Here is an 18,017-nt window from a genome sequence, read left to right as displayed (position 1 = left end):
TGACGCGAAAGGTATGGTGGGGCAATTCAAACATGGCGGGGTAAACGTGCAGGGTGCTGTTCTCACTCCAAAACTTACATACAACGAAGAAGCGAAGCAGCAGGCTGTTTGTCACTATATCCGAACGTAATCATGAACCTACTGGTTAGATAGTCTTCATAAAACGCATATTGAGCGGCCACTTTCTCAGGTCAAACATCATTTCTCAAAGGACGAGGTAGATGTTTGAGAGCAAACAGACAAACAGTAGCAACAATAGTGAAGTGGCGTACTTATTAGCATTAAGAATGAATAGTTGGTGCTATGCTATTCGGAATAATTGTGGATATCATCGCGAAACAGCAAACTCTCTCGACAAGATCCCCTTAAAATTCATCCTCGTTAGGACATTCCGTCACATCATGACCTTCATTCTCGCAAAGCGCACACCACTTATCCGGATCTGCTATCGCGGCGCCCTTCGGAGGCACTAACGACGAACTGGAGTTGTTGAAAGCAGGTATGGGTAGGGGTGCGGTGGGAGCATTGCCTGGTGGCTTTGTTGGAGCGAGACCAGCCGGCCGAGATCCTGACGAGATGGAAAGGTTCCGCAGACCCTCAATCACTACGTCTTGGCCAGTAGGAATACCGTCCTCTTTATAAGTAGAGTCGGCTCCCATGGCCGAACAGCTGAGGATGTCGTGCCCTCCAGCCTCGCAGATTTCACACCACAACGAACTACCATCGATTGACGAGCGACCGTCGGACTCAGCCATGGGCTCAAGAACTGGAGGATCGCGTCGAGCTAGTTGGGGCGCATCTCTCCAGCTCACAACTGTCCCTTTCGAGTCTCGTCCTGATGATCGCTTCTCTTGCACTGCGGTGTGTTCGGAGGGACCATGGCTGATCACACTTGCACGCTGCTCAGCAAGGCCAAGCTGGCTCTTCAACTTCTCCAGCTCGCGTTCCAGCTCCTCTTCCTTGTCAGCCTTTCTCTCTACAAGGCTACGCAGTTCCTCTTTTTCGCGCTCCAGGCGCTCTGTGGTAGCTTGTGCAGTTCTCAGCTCCTCAGGGTTGACCCCCGAGTTTTGTCGTGACAGAGGAGAGCGGGCAGGTTCTTCTAGGCCGACGGAGCTCAACGAATGGATAATAGCTTTGAGCCCTCGGATCTCATCGTCGCGCTGTTCAACCTCTCTTTGCCCAGGCGCGTGCGGGCCATCTGCCGTCGTACCTGCACCTTTCAACGCCACTGCAGCCTTCTCCCGCTCGCGACGTAGTTCTGATCGGCCGCGCTCGACTTCACCTCTCAAGAACTCCACCTCGCCTCGTGCCTCTGCTTCTCCCCTTCGTGCGTCTTCGAGACCTTCTTCCAACTCTTGAACAAGCTCTTCCAGTTGTTTGAGCTGCATTGCCACAGTCTCGACATCCTCGCTGCGAGCCTGGTATTCTCGAATTTCTTCATGCAACTCTTCGACCTTCTTCTCGTATACCCGTTCAGTCTCAGTGCTTGCCAGCTCCAAAGTATCGATCGTGCTTCGAAAGTCCGCTCGATGTGCATCGAACTCAGCTGTGAGCATTGAGATCTTCTCGTTCTTCTCCTTAAGAAGTATCCGTAGTTGTCCAACATCGTTAGGCTCCGTTCCGTTGCCGCGAGTGGGGAACATGTCCGGGCCGTCCTCCGGGAAGAGAGTCTGGATTTCTGACAAGCTTGCCTCCATCTCACTCAGTGAAGATGCTTGATCTCTGAGTTGTTGTTCGCGCTCTTCCAGGAGTTGCTTTAGTCTTTGGACCTCTTCAGTCTGATGTGAGCCTGCTCGAGAGGCAACCCGGCGACCCTTGAAGTTTGCCATGGAATCGTTGCTGCTGCGTGCCGCACCGACTGGTGTCAATTCACCGTCTTCGTCAATCGTATCGTGTGTGGCAAGACGAGAATTGGCCCGCGGGTAGGGTCCTTGCGGGCCAGGTGTCCGTGGTTTCTGCATTCCAACTACCCTCGGAGGAGCAGGGCTATTGAATCTTGGTGGCGCCCCTATGGCGCTCTTCGAGAAACCAGACGGCGTGAGTCCGCCATTCCTCCCTGGTGTCGCTGACACGCTCGGTGATCTTCGGTAGGGCGACTCTGCTCGTTGTTGTAGAGACGCCGTTCTCCGTGGACTGGTGCTAGCGCCAGGGCCGACAGACTGCGAGAACTTGGGTGCTGAGGGCGTACTCGGGCTGAAGGTGGGCTTTGCATTGGTGGAGAGACTGAAGTTGGCGTACGACGACGGTGTGGCAGGGGCGGGAGAGAACTCGTCCGACGTCCCTGACGAGCGTTTCGATGCGCGATGCACTGGCAAGAAGATGCCTGAGCCAGGAACAGAAGCAGTGAAGTAACGCGTGCTAGAGCGCTGTCAGCGCATGCGCAATGTACTACCCAGGCGTGGGAACTCACCCCTCTACGTCCCCGTTGTTCTTTCCGCGCGATGCGAACTCTCTGCTCAGCTCAACCCCCGCAAAGACGCCCTTCTTCCCACGAATACTGCCAACAAACTTGACGACGCCGTTCATGCCGCCTGGCACGTCCACGGCATCGCCTACTTCGATATCCATTCCGTCTGGGCTCATTGCGTTCGCGGGAGGCGATGCCCCTCCAGTCAATGCGTTCAAGGAGGCCTTTCGCGCGCTTGCAGTGCTGGCGTTGAGGAATAGCGCAGGACTCGACGCGGTGCTATTTAGCGGAGGGCGAGGCGTATTAAATCTGCGCGGCGTTTGAGAAGCCATGATCCCGACTGCCAACGGTCGATAGTGTGGGCGGGAGGGGGAGGGGGATCCCGTACAACAACAAAAAGCAGGATTGTTTTGGTTGTGTATCCCGGAGTGAACGTAGGGTTGTCATGCTGTACACAAGCAGGGGTAGATGGATTAATAACCGATTTCGCAGCCCAATCAAAGTCACGAAGATCGTCCTGGACTCGCACGAGGATGCGGAAATTACTACGGCCATTCACGTTAGACTCCTTTATTCATCTAGACACTTTGGCTATTTGTAGATAAAGGTAACTAGCCGCGTATGTTCTTCGAGTGTTGCAACGCATGAGACTTGCTGTTTCGTGTAACATGACAAAGCTCAGCACAGAAAAGCGACAACAACAACCACGATAACAGGTGTGACACAAAGTGCAGAACACACTTATGCGCGGCCATCGTTTGGATAAGACATACGAACTACTGAGAATCACGGACTCAACGAAGTCGAAACGCGTACTCGTCAAGGCTCCGTATTCTCATTGTTATTGACGTCAACTTGAACACACGACTGCTGGTCCCATACGCAAGCAGAACCAAATCCAACCAAGCAGAGCGGTACAGAGAGCAGATGGTCTGTACTGAGCCGAACTGTTATTCCTTTTGTCTGAGACGCGACCACAGAACATACCGTTGGGTACGTGCAGCTGTAACGCGTGATCACGTGTGGACTTGTTGGCTTTTTCATGCAGTGTCTAACCAGCGCCACAATCCTATGGATCCCAAAAGAACGAGTAGCTACCAATGGGAGAATTGCGTTTGATGCTTCGAGATCAAGTTCTTAAAACGGATCCTGGAATGTGATCTCACTAGCAATATGCGAACGTTGTTGGAAACATATGTACAAATCTTGCATGGCTTTATCGAAAGTAATTCCTTAGTATTGAACCTTAGCAATTACTGCTCCATGGGCGTTGTCCTGGTCATGTCTGCTTGTTATTAACTTTCAGCGTTCACCGCATCTCGACCCGGAGTTCAGGTCCTCGACATCTCCGCATCGTGTGGTTGCCTCGGCCCGCGAACCACCCCATATTTACTCGACGCGCCCGCCATGCGTCGCATCTGGAGCTATCGCAATGGCTGGAAACGTACGACAACCCATAGATGTAGCCTCTTTAGAGCGCTACGTCGAGGCCAATGTCCCTGAAATCACTTTGCCAATCGACGTCAAGCAGGTACGTGGTTCTGGTCCAGATACTTATCGCAGACGAATGCTAACTGAAGGTAGTTTGGCTATGGACAGTCGAATCCAACGTATCAGTTGACAGACAAAACTGGAAAGAAATATGTTATGAGGAAGAAGCCCCCGGGCAAGCTTCTATCAAAGGTAGCTACAGTCTAACACAGATGTATTTTGATCGAGCGCAGCACTGATTCGCACTCTGCAGACAGCTCACAAAGTCGATCGCGAATACCGCATCATCCACGCGCTGGAGAAGACCGATGTCCCAGTCCCCAAGGCATATAGTCTTTGTCAGGATGAAAATGTCATTGGCTCTGACTTCTACATCATGGAGTTTTTGGATGGACGCATTTTCGAGGACCCTGCGATGCCAGAAGTAACGCCAGAAGAGCGAACGAAGATGTAGGCCAGCTTCTTACCTGTTGTCACTACGTTTTGTATGTACTAATCAATCCTCCAGGTGGCACTCCGCGATAACAACTCTCGCAAAGTTCCATCGCGTCACGCCCAAAGATGTGAACCTCGAATCGTTCGGCAAGCCATCCGGCTTCTACCTCCGTCAGATCAAGACATTCAACTCCATTTCCGAGGCTCAAGCTGCAGCAAAGGATAAAGAGACCGGGGTGCCAGTTGGCAAGATCCCACATCAAGACGACATGGTAGCGTTCTTCAGCGACGCGAAGACGCAGCCAAAGGACCGGGCGACTTTCGTGCACGGCGACTACAAGATCGACAACGTCGTCTTCCACAAGACGGAGCCAAGAGTCATTGGCATTCTAGATTGGGAGATGTCGACGATCGGACACCCATTGTCTGACCTAAATAACCTGCTCCAGCCGTACTTGACAGCGAGCTCAGAGAAAATGGCTTCCATTGGGCGTGCGAACCGACAGTTCCAGCCGGGTGCGACAGAAGGTCTGCCATCTGTTGACCAGCTCATCGCATGGTACTCTGAAGTCGCAGGCTGGGATCCAAGACCTGACTTTACCTGGGGCAATGCGTTTACTTCGTACAGGAGTGCTATTATCATGCAAGGAATTGCAGCACGATATGCTCTGCGACAGGCTAGTAGTATGCAGGCGAAGGAATATGGACAGATGATGAAGCCGTTTGCAGAGGTCGCATGGGAATTAGTGGAGGACGCAATGAAGGCATTTGAAGGAAAGGCAAAGCTATAGTTGAATCAATGTAGAACGTAGAACGTAGAATGTTTGGATGATTTGATGGTTATAGCTTGTAATCACTCGCACTTTTCGTCTACAGACTTGTCTCCCGAATCCAAAAGGTCAAGTCGTATGCTGGTATCATATTTCGACCTATAAATAAGAAGATGTCAACATTTGTTCCGTAAATCCTTCGAGGGCTTGGCTGTCGATATCGCCTGGAGTATTTCGAGGGTCCGGGAGAGGCATACCCACGCTGTTGCGCCAGAACGCCGGTACCGCTCTATACTCTAGAGTCTGCCAATGTTGCCCATGTTGTTCCATCCCGCGTACTCGCGCCATTTGTGTTTTCCCTTCACCGTCCGATCTTGGGGACATCCTGGTTAATGCGGTCGAGTGCCTAGACCGCGAGTTAGTGACTGTTCAGAACCGAGATGGTGATTCAATGCATACCTCCAGCATGACAACCGCGTTGCCCCGGATAACAACCATGCCAATGCGTACTTTCTCTCCGCCAGCCTTCTCCTCCAAAGCGTCGTCGAGGACAATGTTCAAGTAGACCTACAGCTCGGTCAGCTATTTGGAGACAGTCTCAAGAGAATCGAGATTCGTACGTCATATCCTCGGAGAATTCCCATGACCTTGCGGCTCCCGTTGAGCTGTACAAGCACCCGCTTCTCGAGATACTGCAGCTAGTCAGGTTTCCGTACTTTCGGTGAGAACAGTGCGGAGCTCACCTTCTTCAATTCTGGCTGTGCTTGCGGCATTGTGATCGCGTTATTCTGGCTGTAGTTTTACAGGTGTTTATGAATGTAGCTGTGGAGGAAGTTGTTTTGTTGGCTTCGGGCACGATGCTTGAGCGTGGTGAAGCTCCATGCGCGGCTGCATGTGGTTTTCGAGATTCTTGGCACGCGCTAGTGAGCTCGTGAGGAAGGAAGCCTGGGAACCTCGACTTTACCTCACTTCCTTCAGGTTTCGCAGGTGACGAGCATTCACAATGAAAAGATCGGGCTCCAAGCGCGTCGCGCGCAAGATCGGCGCGTTCGACGAGGAGTCGGCAGATAGTGCAGAGAGCTCGCAGAACGAAGCGCCGAAGCCTATAGGTCAGTTCTCCTCTTGTCGCAATCGTTCCGCTCCAAATTCTGACCGCAGTAGGCATTCCGTGCTAACTCACGGCGTAGGGTCAGTTGTCAAGCGCCCGACGTTTGGCAAGGGCAAGAAGCGCTCGTCATTGCGGGTATCATTTGGTCCTGGAGAATCGGATGCGAACGATGGCGACGAGTCGAGCGATGCAGTCGTGGCTACGCCCAAAAAGTCGAATCTGAGTCGCATAGCCCTGGAGAAGAGTGCTCAGCTACGAGCGCGATCACCACTCGCACCGGATGCATCTCGTCCTGCAGAAGACGACCGACCTTCGTACAGCAAGGACTACATCGCGGAGCTGCGAAATTCCACTCCAACAACGCCCAAAGACTTGAAGCCCTCAGCCGAAGAGGAAGACGAGACTCGAGCCCTCGACATCGCCTCCAAGTTCGGCCCAATCGCGCCGTTTCCGGCAGAAGCTTTGTCTGCGATACCCACAGATGCCGAGATACAGGAGAAGAAAGCGAGACGGAGGCGACTGGCGCAAGAAGAGAAAGCCTACGACGACGAGGAGCGGCCGTGGGCGTCGGACGATGAGGGCGAAGATGACTTCCGAATGAGCAGAAATGAGGTTTCATTGCGACCGAAAGAGAAATACCCCGAGACCCGTCTGGTTCGCGACGAGGAGGATATTGCAGAAGGGTTCGAAGATTTTGTGGAGGATGGGAGGATTTCACTTGGTCGCAAGTCTGAACGAGAGGCTCGGCGAAGGAAGCGCACAGAAATGGCTGAGCTCATCAACGATGCAGAAGGAGGTTCAGATGAAGATGGCTCGGACGATTCAGAAGAGGAGAGGCATGCTGCGTTCGCTGCAGCTCAGGCACGCGCCGGTAGATACGGTCAAAAGATCGAGGACGAAGATGACGGCGCAAAGACACCACCGCGAACCACACCTCTGCCGGACCTTGATGAGGTTTTGGAAGGTCTTACAATCGATGTACGAACCAAGCAGCAAAGAAAGGACTTGATACTGCAGAAGCTGCAAGAACTGAAGGACGACAAGGTCAGGATCGAGGAGAGGAAGAAATACCTGCAGGAGCAGCTGCAGAAGACGGGCGAAGAGTACGAGAAACTGCGCCAGGAGGCAGGACTGCCAGCTCTACCTGCCAGCGGTGTAGACGGAGGCAGACTCCTCACTGAGAGAGGCCTGGATAGTCTCGGTACTACACCCTTGGCCGGTCGTTCGAGTGAGGACTCGGATGATGAGTAGTGTGTATTTATATCAAACAACGGCTTAAAGAAGAGTTCATCTGCCTTGTAATAGTATCATCCCCAACCAAATCATGACCCCATAATGCTGTGATGTCTGCAGATCCAAATCCATATAGTACAAATGTACAAAGCCCAACACTCAGTAAACTCCATGCACCGATGCTTCCCAAAAATGCAGACGTACCCCCTCGATTTTAATGATACATTCCTCCTCTTCTCACGCTCATTTGTCTGCATCCAAGTCGGCCCACACCTTCTCTATATGCGCCCGTTTCTCCTTCGCATCCTCTCGGTTCTTCCGCGTCCTCTCGAGTCGCTGTGCGCGCAAGCACATATTCACTTTGTACTTTGCTTCTGTGCAGTTCCCCGAGACTTTCCAGATGAAGCCGCGGGCATGGCATTCGTCGAGGGCGGCGACAACATCGGCGCAGTCTAGGCAAGTAATGATCAGTCAGGTCCTCAATTCTGTAAGAGCGAATACAGCATACTCTTTTGCACCTCTTGGGTATGCAGATGGGGATGCATTTTGGGGGGATCAGGAAGGCAATTGGTGTGCGTACTGGGGTACTCCGGGGTTGTAGTGGCGTTGGATCTCGGTCGCGCGATCGAGTGGATGGGATGATCGGGAAGTCACAAGATTTCGCGAACGGCGTCCGAGCGCCTCTCTACCACTTTTGTTCCCCGCGATACTACCATAACTTTCAAACAAACCGAAACCGTGCCATTTACCGCTTTTCGTATTCTGTTCTAGTGCTCATCCTGATTAGCCCTGGATTTGAATCTGTGGTCGAACTGCAGTATCATTCCCTGATAGAATCTCAGCGATCGGCCTTTGCTTTGATATTGCCTTCAAGGTCACGATTTCGAAGATGGCAACACCTGCCCAGATGAGGAAGCAACAAGGTGAGTGGACAACCATGAATATTAGTGTGGCGGGTGACTGACGGTATTCAGAGCTTCAGACAACTTATCAAAATTACAAGACGACACTGGAAAACATCGCCCGGAAAATTGGCGACGTTGAGGGAGAGACAGAAGAGCACAAGTAAGTAATACTCGTCTTTCTTGATTTTAGACTCTATCAAAGTCATCTCGTTTCTACACCCTGTTTTCCTCTGCTCCGATTTTGGATATTTTCTCACGACTTGGTCACTTTTTCTTGCGTATTTCACAGCTTCATTCAGTTACTGTACCAGACTCGATATTGACGCATGTCAGACTCGTGCTAGAGACACTAGAACCACTACCAGGAGATCGGAAATGCTTCCGTATGATCAACGGTGTTCTGACTGAGCGGACGATCGAAGAAGTTGTGCCCATCTTGAAGACGAACTCTGACGGCTTGAAGAAGACGCTAGAAGAACTCGTCAAGCAGTACAAGTCCCGGCAGGATGAGATGGAGAAGTGGAAGGTAAGCATGACATGGTGCTCTGTCATCTGCTCGATAGTTTTGCGATGGGTGTTGCAAATCAAGCTGTGAGTATAACCGCTGACTTTCGATTACAGAAAAAGAACAACGTTCAGGTCGTTCAAAAGCCCGAGTAGAAGAGATCAAGTGCTACTCAAGCGGTCAGCCTTTGATGGGACGGGGGCACAACGTATGCTCGAGTCCACATGGTCTCGCGCAGCGGAACACGACAACAAAGTTATGACAACTAACGATCAAGACCTCGAGGGATGAACCCTGGTGGTGTCTGAGCACTCTGAATCATCTCTCTACGCAGCTTCAACACTTCAGAGCTTCTTGCAGGAGAACGAACCTTCTTCAAGACTCTGACTCTACGTCATGCAGTAACAGACTCACAAGGAGTCTTACAGCTCAGCTGTCACAATTAGATAGATCAGTATAGATGGCCTTCGTCATAGCAGACTTCAATATACAATGTCAGGAGCGTCATTGACCCATGAGCATGAAACGACCAAGCTTTTGATACCCCACTAGCATGCATTTCCTGCATTTCCACGTACTGTGTCAGACGCCCATGAAACCACTCGCTCACACCTACCACAAACAGCCTGACCGTTCTACTGGGATCTAGTGAGTCTTCCTGCATGATGTGTTGGCTGTTAGGATACGTCAGATCGACGCCGCAGCTCCCGTGAACCTGGGCAAGTCGCTCATAGGATACCGGGGACAACGAAGTGGAGGACGTTGAACTGTGCATGGGAGGAACGCCGAGTGGTCAGCTTCAACGTCATCTGGGACAGAGAAGTAAGGCTGCCTGCGCTGCGCCCTGAGGAACGGCTGAGATGACGCTGGACGGCGAGACAACGCATGAGCTTGAGAGCAGCTAGCTGTTCTTGTTACCCCACACCCACGTTGAGGAACACGGACCCAATTCAGCCGGATAGTGTGTGAGAAATATGGCGTGGACGCGATGACGAGAGACGTGCGGGGGTCCGGAATAATACTGATAGTGGAGCGTGGGCATGATCAGGCGGCAGATAGATCTGTTTGTCGTACCTGGCTGATAGCGAGACCTAAGAGTACCAGAGTGTCGAAAGCTGCTCCAATAGGAGAAAAAAGAAATCCGCCGCAAAAGGCACATAGGGCAGTCGAATGGGGAGCCAAGCTGCCCACTTTCCTGCATATTGTAGCTTCGCATCCAAAATCCGCGTACAGGTAGTGGCCGTGATCGTGATGTGAATGAACGATCGTCTTCCGATTGGGGGCCGCGTTCACAGCTCTCCTCCTAAAGACGCGCTATACGACCCGCGCGTGCTCCCATTGGCCAGACGCGTCTTGTTGACCACAACGTACCTTCTGCGAGAGGAGCACAACTCAACGCATTACCCACGACACCTACATACTATTTTGCGCCGGCCGAACTGTCACGTCTTCGCTAGCTCTGCGTCTGTAAGGGGTCTCACCACTAGTCGCTGGGCACTGTGATAGCGTTCCAGCACGTCACACGATACTCCGTAGTTGACAACGACCTCCTGTGCGTCGCAACAGCCCCAATCGATCTAGAGTAGTTGCCCGCCCGCCGTAAGTCAACTTTAGCTGCGTCCTGACGACAACCAGGCTGCATGCCGCTAACCATTCCCCCCGTTAGACAACAACTTGTTACACAGCCAAGTGACGTGGACGCCAGCGAATTATTGAGCAAAGCGCCAGCGCACACAATCAATCCAAGCTGGTCTCCGCCCCTGCAGGCGACCGTTAAACATGTCTTCCACCCCTCCGAAAAGAGAGGGCGTGGAACCTGCTCAGTCGCCTGACGAGGAGCACCCCATGGATAGGAACGCTGAGGAAGCACAAGTGCATGGACTCGGGTACGAATTCGAAGTCAAGGAACAGGATCGATGGCTTCCAATCGCCAATGGTGCGTCTATTTCCCTTGATTATCTCCGCTGTTTTGATTTGCGCATTTGTTTCGTTCCCATCTGCACGTCGACAGATTGCTACCAACGGGCGTCGCTGGATGCCTACATACTGCCCAATCGCGCGCTTGAGTCGTCTCTGCGACGAATCATTGTCCACGTCTTAGGCCTGTCAAGATCTTTGTGTGTCTGGAGAACGGCCGACTTGCAGCCGACATGTCATCCTCATCTCCACAATCCTCCACTTCGCCGCCTCAGTCGATACTCAAGAGCACAAATGCGACTACAACTACGTCGGATGCTAACATTCGTAATTTTGCTTTAGTCGCCCGAATCATGAAACTTGCACTGCCCGAGAACGCCAAAATTGCAAAAGAAGCAAAGGAATGCATGCAAGAGTGCGTGAGCGAGTTCATCTCGTTCATCACCAGCGAAGGTCAGTTCCCAAACCATAAGCCTCGAAACAACCGCTAACATGGTCATGCAGCATCCGAAAAGTGCCAGCAAGAGAAGCGCAAGACGGTCAACGGCGAGGACATTCTCTTCGCTATGACATCCCTCGGCTTCGAGAACTACTCGGAAGCGCTAAAGATCTACCTCTCTCGGTACCGCGAAGTGAGTCTCCAATTTTCCCATTTCCCCTCCCGTTGCTCTCTTTTCTTGCCTACACTTTGGCGAACGCGTATCTAAACTATTGGTATTGATTGGTGGTACGAGACCCTCCTCGCAAATCAGAACAAGCCATCTACCGGGCAGTACAATGCAGCCGGGGCCAGCGGGCCCAACGCAGGCCCGGAGAATGCCCAACATGTACTGAGCGGCGACGCCGACATGAACGAGGACGGCAGCACCGCCTTCGGCTACACCGTTCACAACGGAAACGGCTCCGCCGAGTACTAGAAGTATCCCGAGCTTGTGAATTACGGGCAGTGGGGATATCTTTTGGCCGGCAGAGTAAGCGAGCACTACGTAGGAGTGACGTGGGAAGAGGAAGAGAATTGGAATCAGAGGCTCAATTTGGATCGAAAGGAGTGAGTGGTTTATTGGTGGGTCAAAAACTGCGAGATGCAAAACAGCTCGTGATTTCTGACCGTTGGAATCGTGCTATGGAACAGTGTATGCTATGGTTGGTTAGGCGGGATATGAGGACACTCGGATTGGGGATACTTTGCTATGATTCTTGTCTGGGTTATGGGATTAGACTTATTTATCAAACACGCAAGTCTTTTGGAAAATGTGCCATTATCGTTCTGTGACCACAGGTGAGACTCACTCGTTCTTGCATGCAAAGTTATGTCAATCTGGTGCAGTTCACTCGTGAACAAAGTTCGTGAGATGAGACATGTTTGTGTACACTCCGATCAGATGTAGAAACACCATGTCGTTGCACCAAATGCATGCAGTTCAGAAGGAAAAAAAGCAATAAATTGCTTGTTAACAAAGATGAGCACACCCAGGCATCAATGCCAGCATGTTGTAAAACAGCATTTCGCCTAGCAACTCCCAACCTCTCCGAAGAGAGCCCAGTTTGTTTTCTACTCCACAAAGACCAGAGGTCAGAAACAGGAAATATGAACCGCCATGAATCCAACAAGCTCAAACCCCCCAATCATATCGTACCGAGCATATATCGCTACAGCGACACTCATAACCCATCAATCTAGTAGTCCCAGAACGATTCCTCATTCTTTCGTCCACCCATACCATCACCATGCTGCGCCCGTCCAAGGTTCTCATTCTTCTTGATCGGCGACTCTTCGTCATAGAGCGAGAACTGTGTGCCGGCGCGGTTACCCATGCCGTTACCAGCGATGTTGATACCACGGTTGCCGTCTTTGCGTCCACCCATGCCATCGCCATGCTGTTCGCGCTCAGACTGCACGTTCTCCTTCTTCGCAGACTGGTTTGTCGAGTACGACTCGCCCCTGCGACCGCCCATGCCGTCGCCATGTTGTTCGCGGCCGAGGTTGACGTTCCTGACGGGCGACTCCTCGTCGAAGAGGGAGAATTGCGTGCCAGCGCGGCTGCCCATGCCGTTGCCTGCAATGTTGATGCCGTTGCCCTTTGCGGTTGTGGAGGCTTCTGACGTTGTTGTGTCTTTGCGCCCGCCCATGCCGTCACCGCGTTGCTGGCGGCCGAGGTTAACATTCTTCACGGGGGTCTCTTCATCGTATAATGAGAACTGGGTACCCGCGCGGTTTCCCATACCGTTGCCTGCAATGTTGATACCGCTACCCTTGGATGTAGTAGGGGCTTCCGATGTGGTCGTGTCTTTGCGTCCGCCCATTCCATCACCGTGTTGCTGGCGACCGAGGTTGACGTTCTTTACAGGGGACTCTTCGTCGTACAGCGAGAATTGTGTGCCGGCACGATTTCCCATGCCATTGCCTGCAATATTGATACCGCTGCCCTTTGTTGTGGTGGAAGCTTCCGATGTGCTGGTGTCTTTACGTCCACCCATTCCATCGCCATGTTGCTGACGACCGAGGTTGACGTTCCTCACAGGTGATTCTTCGTCATACAGCGAGAACTGGGTACCTGCGCGATTGCCCATGCCATTACCGGCGATGTTGATGCCATTGCCGCGGGTGGTCTTGGGCGCCTCTTCGCCAAATTCGAAATGGCTGTCCGTGGCCTGGCGGGCTCTCTGGGAAGGCTGTCGCCTGTTGTTGTTGTAGTCATCGTCGTCTGCATCGTCGGCATTTCCAGTTACGTGGTCCTGGTACAGTCCCTGTCCAGCGTTCGAAGAACGACCCTTGGTGTTGGTCGACTGCTTTTGCTGAGGTTCCTCATCCTGTAGCACATTCATGTCAGCAGTCGTTCTGTGAGCGTGAAACATAGACGCAGGAGCAGCTGCGGGCCTCTGTAGGTAAAAAAAAAAGTACTGACATCGGAGTCGCCAAAGCTGAAGTGGTTGAACTTGTTTGCGTTCGTCTTGATGCCTGATGTCGCCATTGTTTCGTCTTCTTCAGTATCGTTAAATAATCGGTTGCTCTGAAAGTTCTTGCCGCCTCCTATTTTGACAGGAATCTTGTCTGTGGAAGGCGAGGAAGACGTGTCATTCTCGCCAGCAAACAGCTCCGAGTACTCGCGCGGCGGAGGTTTTGCCGATAGCGCGCGCGGTGCCATTGGGTGCGCATTGTGCACGTCCTCGTTGATCTCGCGAGGCTGGAACAGCGACAGAGACGCATGTGGGTCATTTGTGATGTTTGATGCGGGTGCTCGCCCACGCGAAGTCACCGAGACCTCGTCGGCGCCTCGAGAAGCAGTCGACGCACGTGCAGACGTTGCCGAGCCAGGCTGGTCGACTGTCGCCGAGCTGGTCACGATGAGCTTGGTCTGATCCTTGCCGTCGCGGATGGGCCAGTTGCGCGAGCGCGCGCCGATGACATCTATCTGTTTGAGCAGCGAGCCCTGGTCCCAGTACTGGCGGATTTGCACGATCCTGCCATCCTGGTCGAAGTGCACCATGTGGACCTGTGCGTTGTCAGACCGAGTACATATGTCTTTCCGCACTCCGCACTCACCATGGGGAACGTCACGATCCGGTCTGCCACGAAGTTGTCATCCAGGCCAGGCAGATACGCGCCGCCGCCTGTGTTGAACTCGATTGTCGTCTCCACGTCGACGCTCAACCCTTGTTGCCCTTCCACTGTGCTCAGAATCTTCTGGCCCGTCTTCTTCAGCAGCTTCTCCTGCGCAGACATGTGCTTCATGATGCCTGCCGCATTATGGATGCTGGTGAGCGTCGAGATGTAGTGCAGCGACGCATTCTCTGCAAGGGCGCCCGCTGACGGGTTATCCAGAAACCTCTGGTAGCTGTCGCGAAGCGTCATTGTGTAGAAGTCGCTGAGCTTGTGTAATGTTCGCAGTATAGTTGTGCTTCTAGTTGTACTTTCGATATAGATAAAACGTTAGAGGCGGGGATGTTGTTGTTGTTGTTGATCAAAGTGCAGTGGTATGGTATAGAGAGAGCGGGACCAAACAAACGCGTCACAGTAGAAAGGGAAAGAAAGTCAAAGGGCAAATGTGGAAAGTGAAAGGGAGACCAAAACAAAAACAACCTCGTCCCGTCCCCTGAGGAGCAACAACAACCCTGATGCACCGCCCGTAATCGTGATGCGAACTGCCTTGCCTGCAGGGGCGCCCCATACCATCCCGCCATTGCATGCGTCATTAGCTGCATCCCACTTGCCCTGAACGCCTAGCTAGTGCGGGGGATCTCAACGTGGAGAACATAGTTCAACGGTCAATGCAGATCAGTAGGCCAATCTTCTGTAGCCCATCGTACTGCTGTGAGCAATGTCTTATCCTCGGAATATTTCGTGTGCGTGCAATGGAAAAAGCGGTTTTTGTGATAACGGCTTCGGTGTCATGTACCGTCCGCAGGATTGGCGCGTTTCAGGTCGCGTTAGAGGCCAGGCCTATTGAGATGTCCTTGGATATTCCTTCCCTTGCCTTGCCGTTCCACCTTGGTCCTCCTAACGACTAAGCCTACAGATGAAGTCCTGTGTCAGCCAAATCGTATTGTTAGAGTCTCAAAGGAGCAATTCAAGAATATACGGCGCTGGGACTGTAATGTGGTATAAATCTCGATTGCTCTGAAAAATAGATTACAGGACAAGATAAACACTACCTACTTATACACAAAGGAATGTAGCTAGGAAAAAACATAAGAAATAGATGCAACGCCATATTTACAAGCCAGGATATCAACATAAAGAAAAACCGCATTCCCGATATACTCGCATCAAATGTCATCCATACCCATCTTCTCAGCATCTGCGTCGAAGCACGTCTCCCAGCATAGAACCTCGTTGGGAAAGTCCTTTGCCACACTCGGGCGCTCATTGACGAACCACGCCAGTCCTGCGCCAACAGCGCCGAACAGCGCAAGGCACGTCCAGAGCGCCAAGTTTGTTGTCTGTACGCTCAAGTCACCGCTGAAGTAATAGCTCGCCCCGCTGACAGCAACGGCAAAAGCTTTGAACAGGTTCGCGACCTGCATCATGCCGACAACGGTACCAGCGGAGAAAGCATCAGGTGTGGTGTTGAGGACGAGGAGTGCGACGAGAACGGATGCACCGCCGGTGAGGAGGTGTTTGACGAGAATGGAGAAGACGGAGAGGACAGGGACAAAGCCAGTGCAGGCTGCAAGAAGAGCCAAGAGAGGGGTGGCGATGTAGATAGTCGGGAAAAGAAGCGAGACAGAGCGGTAGAGCTTGAGGAGACCGTACTTGTCCATGGCGCGAGGAATTACGTAGAAGATTACTACAGCAGCGATGCCGCGGACGATGAGAATGACAATGCTAAGCCAATCGCATGAGATGCCCATCCCACCTTGCTTGGTGCTGCTTTGGCCAAGATGGGGAAGCAAGACATCGAAAGTTGAGGCGTGGAGGGAGAGTAAGGAGAAGGAAGAGAGAAGGACAAGCAGCGAGGGAGCCTGGAGGAACTGAGTGATTGTGATAGGATCGGGGCGGACGAAGTCGACAAGGGTGATGTTTGTGTCCTCTGAGCTGCGGGTAAGGAAAGCAGCCTTCTCGCAGTCAATGTCGATGGACTCTGATGAGCTGTTGGAGTGAAGAGATAGAGAGGGAAGGGGCAAGGTCTGCAAGAATTGTCAGCAAACGAATACCCGAGGTATCAGTATTTCGGGACTCACCTCCTTCAGCATGATCGAGGCAGTGAGTGCGATAGCAAAAAGCACACTTGCACAAGCCAGCTCTGATCCCAAGATAGGGAACGTCTGCCAAACCATGCCATACGCCTGCAGACTCTCCGAGACCATACGCTGAAACAGCGGTCCCACCGATCCACACAGCGAGATCAACGGTAGTCTCGCGACATTCTTGGCGCGCTGCTCAGCCGTGATGCTCAAGTCTCCAATCATGGTCAAGGTCGTGCACACAATCGTGGAGCTGACCATTCCAGCGAAGAACCTGAAGATAGCGCAAGCTCCCAAACTCGTAGCGAAGCCAGTGCACAGGCAGCATATCAGCATGCTCCATAGTCCAAGGAGCGTCACGCGTCGCCTTCCCACGCGATCCGCCATGTAACCCCAGAAAAGGCCCGTTGTGCCGCCGAATGCATATGCGCAGTCGAGGATGCTTCGCAGATACGACGAGGAGAGGTTGCCGCAGTAGTCGGACGAGGAAAGCAACATCTGGAGTTGAGGCTGAAGACTGGAGGCCATGACGCTGCAGGGTCTGCATTAGCTCAGGGTTCAGGAACATGCAGCTGTGCCGGAATGTGAGGAGTGAACTTACGCTTCTGCGAAGAAGACAAGGTACACCAGCATCAACTGCCTCGACCGCGACTTGTTCGTCGCATCTGACGCGCCGCAAACTTCGATTAATTCGCCTCCTTCATACTGCTCCTCATCCTCCTCTTCCAACGATACCAGATCGTATTTCCCGAGGTCCTTGACTGGAATCAACGACCGTGTCCTTCTGTGGAAACCCAACATTCTGTAATAACCTCAAGAAAACTGAATAACAGTTTAGTTTAGTTTCGTTTCGACTCGATTTCAATACGACGCGATAACCGTGGAGGTTTCGAGGTAGGCACGACCGGCGCGACCTGACCTGTGTGTAAAGATTGTAACGGCCGCGAAGGGACCTAAGATATGCTGAGAGAGCGACGAGAAGTATCCAAAGACGTCAAAAGGAACGACAGACTCCGCCTCAGGAAAAAGGGCAGGGTCAAGACAACGACGACATTGTGGATGGAGAGGGGGCACGGGGTTTCGGGTTTGGAAACGCCCATGCCCTCCGAAGCCGTTTTTAGTCTCAGATCTTCAGCGCTAACACTACAAAGTCGCCTGGAGCGGATCCATGTGGCGTGCATGGCTAGCCGCTGGACGAAGCTGATCGGGTTGCGCGGTATTCGTGTTGTGTCGACTTCGAAGCTGTGGGAGTCATCAACGTCGGACGAGTGCGTCAACAGCATGGGGGTATTCAAGATTCATTGGTGAACAGTAAACGAAGCGATGTTGAGAGGGTGTCACGAAGCTTGGAGGAGAGTATTTGCATTGCGATACTAAAGTCTGGGACCTAACACTAAGCTATTTGCATCGTAATCTCTCATTGAACGTCAATCAAGGCATTGTCACGAAAACCGTCAACAGCACGCAAGGTTATCCTCCACAATTTTTTATTCTATTCTACACTATCTGATGACTTCAACCCAGCCTTGGACTCCATAAGTGAAAAGGGAGAAGGGGGGAA

General features: G+C 52.4%; 9 protein-coding genes across 9 annotated transcripts; 4 read left to right on the top strand and 5 right to left on the bottom strand.

Moving 5' to 3' along the window:
* Positions 1-365: 365 nt before the first annotated feature.
* On the bottom strand, positions 366-2,583 carry P153DRAFT_283367 (uncharacterized protein; the record flags this gene model as incomplete). Its single annotated transcript, XM_033663258.1, has 2 exons — positions 366-2,358; positions 2,411-2,583. The coding sequence occupies 2 exons, from the start codon at positions 2,581-2,583 to the stop codon at positions 366-368; spliced, it is 2,166 nt and encodes a 721-aa protein (XP_033526999.1).
* Positions 2,584-3,742: 1,159 nt separating this feature from the next.
* P153DRAFT_333020 (APH-domain-containing protein) lies at positions 3,743-5,223 on the top strand. The gene is made up of 4 exons (XM_033665541.1): positions 3,743-3,938; positions 3,992-4,090; positions 4,152-4,348; positions 4,407-5,223. The coding sequence occupies exons 1-4, from the start codon at positions 3,840-3,842 to the stop codon at positions 5,122-5,124; spliced, it is 1,113 nt and encodes a 370-aa protein (XP_033526998.1). The 5' UTR covers positions 3,743-3,839; the 3' UTR covers positions 5,125-5,223.
* On the bottom strand, positions 5,144-5,930 carry P153DRAFT_333017 (small nuclear ribonucleoprotein-like protein G). The gene is made up of 4 exons (XM_033665540.1): positions 5,847-5,930; positions 5,724-5,795; positions 5,563-5,670; positions 5,144-5,509 (listed from the first exon to the last, which is right to left on the bottom strand). Exons 1-4 carry the CDS (start codon positions 5,874-5,876, stop codon positions 5,465-5,467), a joined length of 255 nt encoding a protein of 84 aa, XP_033526997.1. The 5' UTR covers positions 5,877-5,930; the 3' UTR covers positions 5,144-5,464.
* Positions 5,931-6,106: 176 nt separating this feature from the next.
* On the top strand, positions 6,107-7,462 carry P153DRAFT_428693 (uncharacterized protein; the record flags this gene model as incomplete). Its single annotated transcript, XM_033672729.1, has 2 exons — positions 6,107-6,212; positions 6,291-7,462. 2 exons carry the CDS (start codon positions 6,107-6,109, stop codon positions 7,460-7,462), a joined length of 1,278 nt encoding a protein of 425 aa, XP_033526996.1.
* P153DRAFT_309079 (UPF0287-domain-containing protein) lies at positions 7,348-7,989 on the bottom strand (the record flags this gene model as incomplete). Its single annotated transcript, XM_033664730.1, has 2 exons — positions 7,348-7,896; positions 7,953-7,989. The coding sequence occupies 2 exons, from the start codon at positions 7,987-7,989 to the stop codon at positions 7,688-7,690; spliced, it is 246 nt and encodes an 81-aa protein (XP_033526995.1). The 3' UTR covers positions 7,348-7,687.
* A 156-nt stretch (positions 7,990-8,145) lies between these two features.
* P153DRAFT_363906 (Prefoldin beta-like protein) lies at positions 8,146-9,370 on the top strand. The gene is made up of 4 exons (XM_033667477.1): positions 8,146-8,367; positions 8,419-8,509; positions 8,683-8,875; positions 8,971-9,370. The coding sequence occupies exons 1-4, from the start codon at positions 8,334-8,336 to the stop codon at positions 9,007-9,009; spliced, it is 357 nt and encodes a 118-aa protein (XP_033526994.1). The 5' UTR covers positions 8,146-8,333; the 3' UTR covers positions 9,010-9,370.
* Positions 9,371-10,186: 816 nt separating this feature from the next.
* P153DRAFT_363905 (nuclear transcription factor Y subunit B-10) lies at positions 10,187-11,928 on the top strand. Its single transcript, XM_033667476.1, has 5 exons — positions 10,187-10,453; positions 10,521-10,790; positions 11,114-11,224; positions 11,276-11,403; positions 11,506-11,928. The coding sequence occupies exons 2-5, from the start codon at positions 10,634-10,636 to the stop codon at positions 11,686-11,688; spliced, it is 579 nt and encodes a 192-aa protein (XP_033526993.1). The 5' UTR covers positions 10,187-10,453; positions 10,521-10,633; the 3' UTR covers positions 11,689-11,928.
* A 267-nt stretch (positions 11,929-12,195) lies between these two features.
* P153DRAFT_309071 (uncharacterized protein) lies at positions 12,196-15,104 on the bottom strand. The gene is made up of 3 exons (XM_033664729.1): positions 14,316-15,104; positions 13,678-14,265; positions 12,196-13,582 (listed from the first exon to the last, which is right to left on the bottom strand). Exons 1-3 carry the CDS (start codon positions 14,622-14,624, stop codon positions 12,449-12,451), a joined length of 2,031 nt encoding a protein of 676 aa, XP_033526992.1. The 5' UTR covers positions 14,625-15,104; the 3' UTR covers positions 12,196-12,448.
* Positions 15,105-15,538: 434 nt separating this feature from the next.
* P153DRAFT_382227 (MFS general substrate transporter) lies at positions 15,539-17,257 on the bottom strand (the record flags this gene model as incomplete). The annotated part of the gene is made up of 3 exons (XM_033670118.1): positions 15,539-16,399; positions 16,454-16,988; positions 17,058-17,257. 3 exons carry the CDS (start codon positions 17,255-17,257, stop codon positions 15,539-15,541), a joined length of 1,596 nt encoding a protein of 531 aa, XP_033526991.1.
* Positions 17,258-18,017: the final 760 nt, after the last annotated feature.

The sequence above is a fragment of the Dothidotthia symphoricarpi genome (genome assembly GCF_010015815.1).
Source record: "Dothidotthia symphoricarpi CBS 119687 unplaced genomic scaffold P153scaffold_4, whole genome shotgun sequence".
In the NCBI taxonomy this organism is placed as follows: Eukaryota; Fungi; Ascomycota; class Dothideomycetes; order Pleosporales; family Dothidotthiaceae; genus Dothidotthia; species Dothidotthia symphoricarpi.
This window is presented reverse-complemented; position numbering and strand designations above follow the sequence as displayed.

Coding starts and splice junctions, on each gene's coding strand:
- P153DRAFT_333020 (XM_033665541.1), top strand. CDS start 3,840: ATGGCTGGAAACGTACGACAACCCATAGATGTAGCCTCTTTAGAGCGC. Junction 4,091..4,151: donor CGGGCAAGCTTCTATCAAAG/GTAGCTACAGTC, acceptor CGCACTCTGCAG/ACAGCTCACAAAGTCGATCG. Junction 4,349..4,406: donor CCAGAAGAGCGAACGAAGAT/GTAGGCCAGCTT, acceptor TCAATCCTCCAG/GTGGCACTCCGCGATAACAA.
- P153DRAFT_333017 (XM_033665540.1), bottom strand. CDS start 5,876: ATGCCGCAAGCACAGCCAGAATTGAAGAAG. Junction 5,796..5,846: donor CACAGCCAGAATTGAAGAAG/GTGAGCTCCGCA, acceptor GACTAGCTGCAG/TATCTCGAGAAGCGGGTGCT. Junction 5,671..5,723: donor GAATTCTCCGAGGATATGAC/GTACGAATCTCG, acceptor ACCGAGCTGTAG/GTCTACTTGAACATTGTCCT.
- P153DRAFT_309071 (XM_033664729.1), bottom strand. CDS start 14,624: ATGACGCTTCGCGACAGCTACCAGAGGTTTCTGGATAACCCGTCAGCG. Junction 14,266..14,315: donor GGATCGTGACGTTCCCCATG/GTGAGTGCGGAG, acceptor GACAACGCACAG/GTCCACATGGTGCACTTCGA. Junction 13,583..13,677: donor TCAGCTTTGGCGACTCCGAT/GTCAGTACTTTT, acceptor AATGTGCTACAG/GATGAGGAACCTCAGCAAAA.
- P153DRAFT_363906 (XM_033667477.1), top strand. CDS start 8,334: ATGGCAACACCTGCCCAGATGAGGAAGCAACAAG. Junction 8,368..8,418: donor CCAGATGAGGAAGCAACAAG/GTGAGTGGACAA, acceptor GACGGTATTCAG/AGCTTCAGACAACTTATCAA. Junction 8,876..8,970: donor ATGAGATGGAGAAGTGGAAG/GTAAGCATGACA, acceptor TTTCGATTACAG/AAAAAGAACAACGTTCAGGT.
- P153DRAFT_363905 (XM_033667476.1), top strand. CDS start 10,634: ATGTCTTCCACCCCTCCGAAAAGAGAGGGCGTGGAACCTGCTCAGTCG. Junction 11,225..11,275: donor CTCGTTCATCACCAGCGAAG/GTCAGTTCCCAA, acceptor ATGGTCATGCAG/CATCCGAAAAGTGCCAGCAA. Junction 11,404..11,505: donor ACCTCTCTCGGTACCGCGAA/GTGAGTCTCCAA, acceptor TGGTGGTACGAG/ACCCTCCTCGCAAATCAGAA.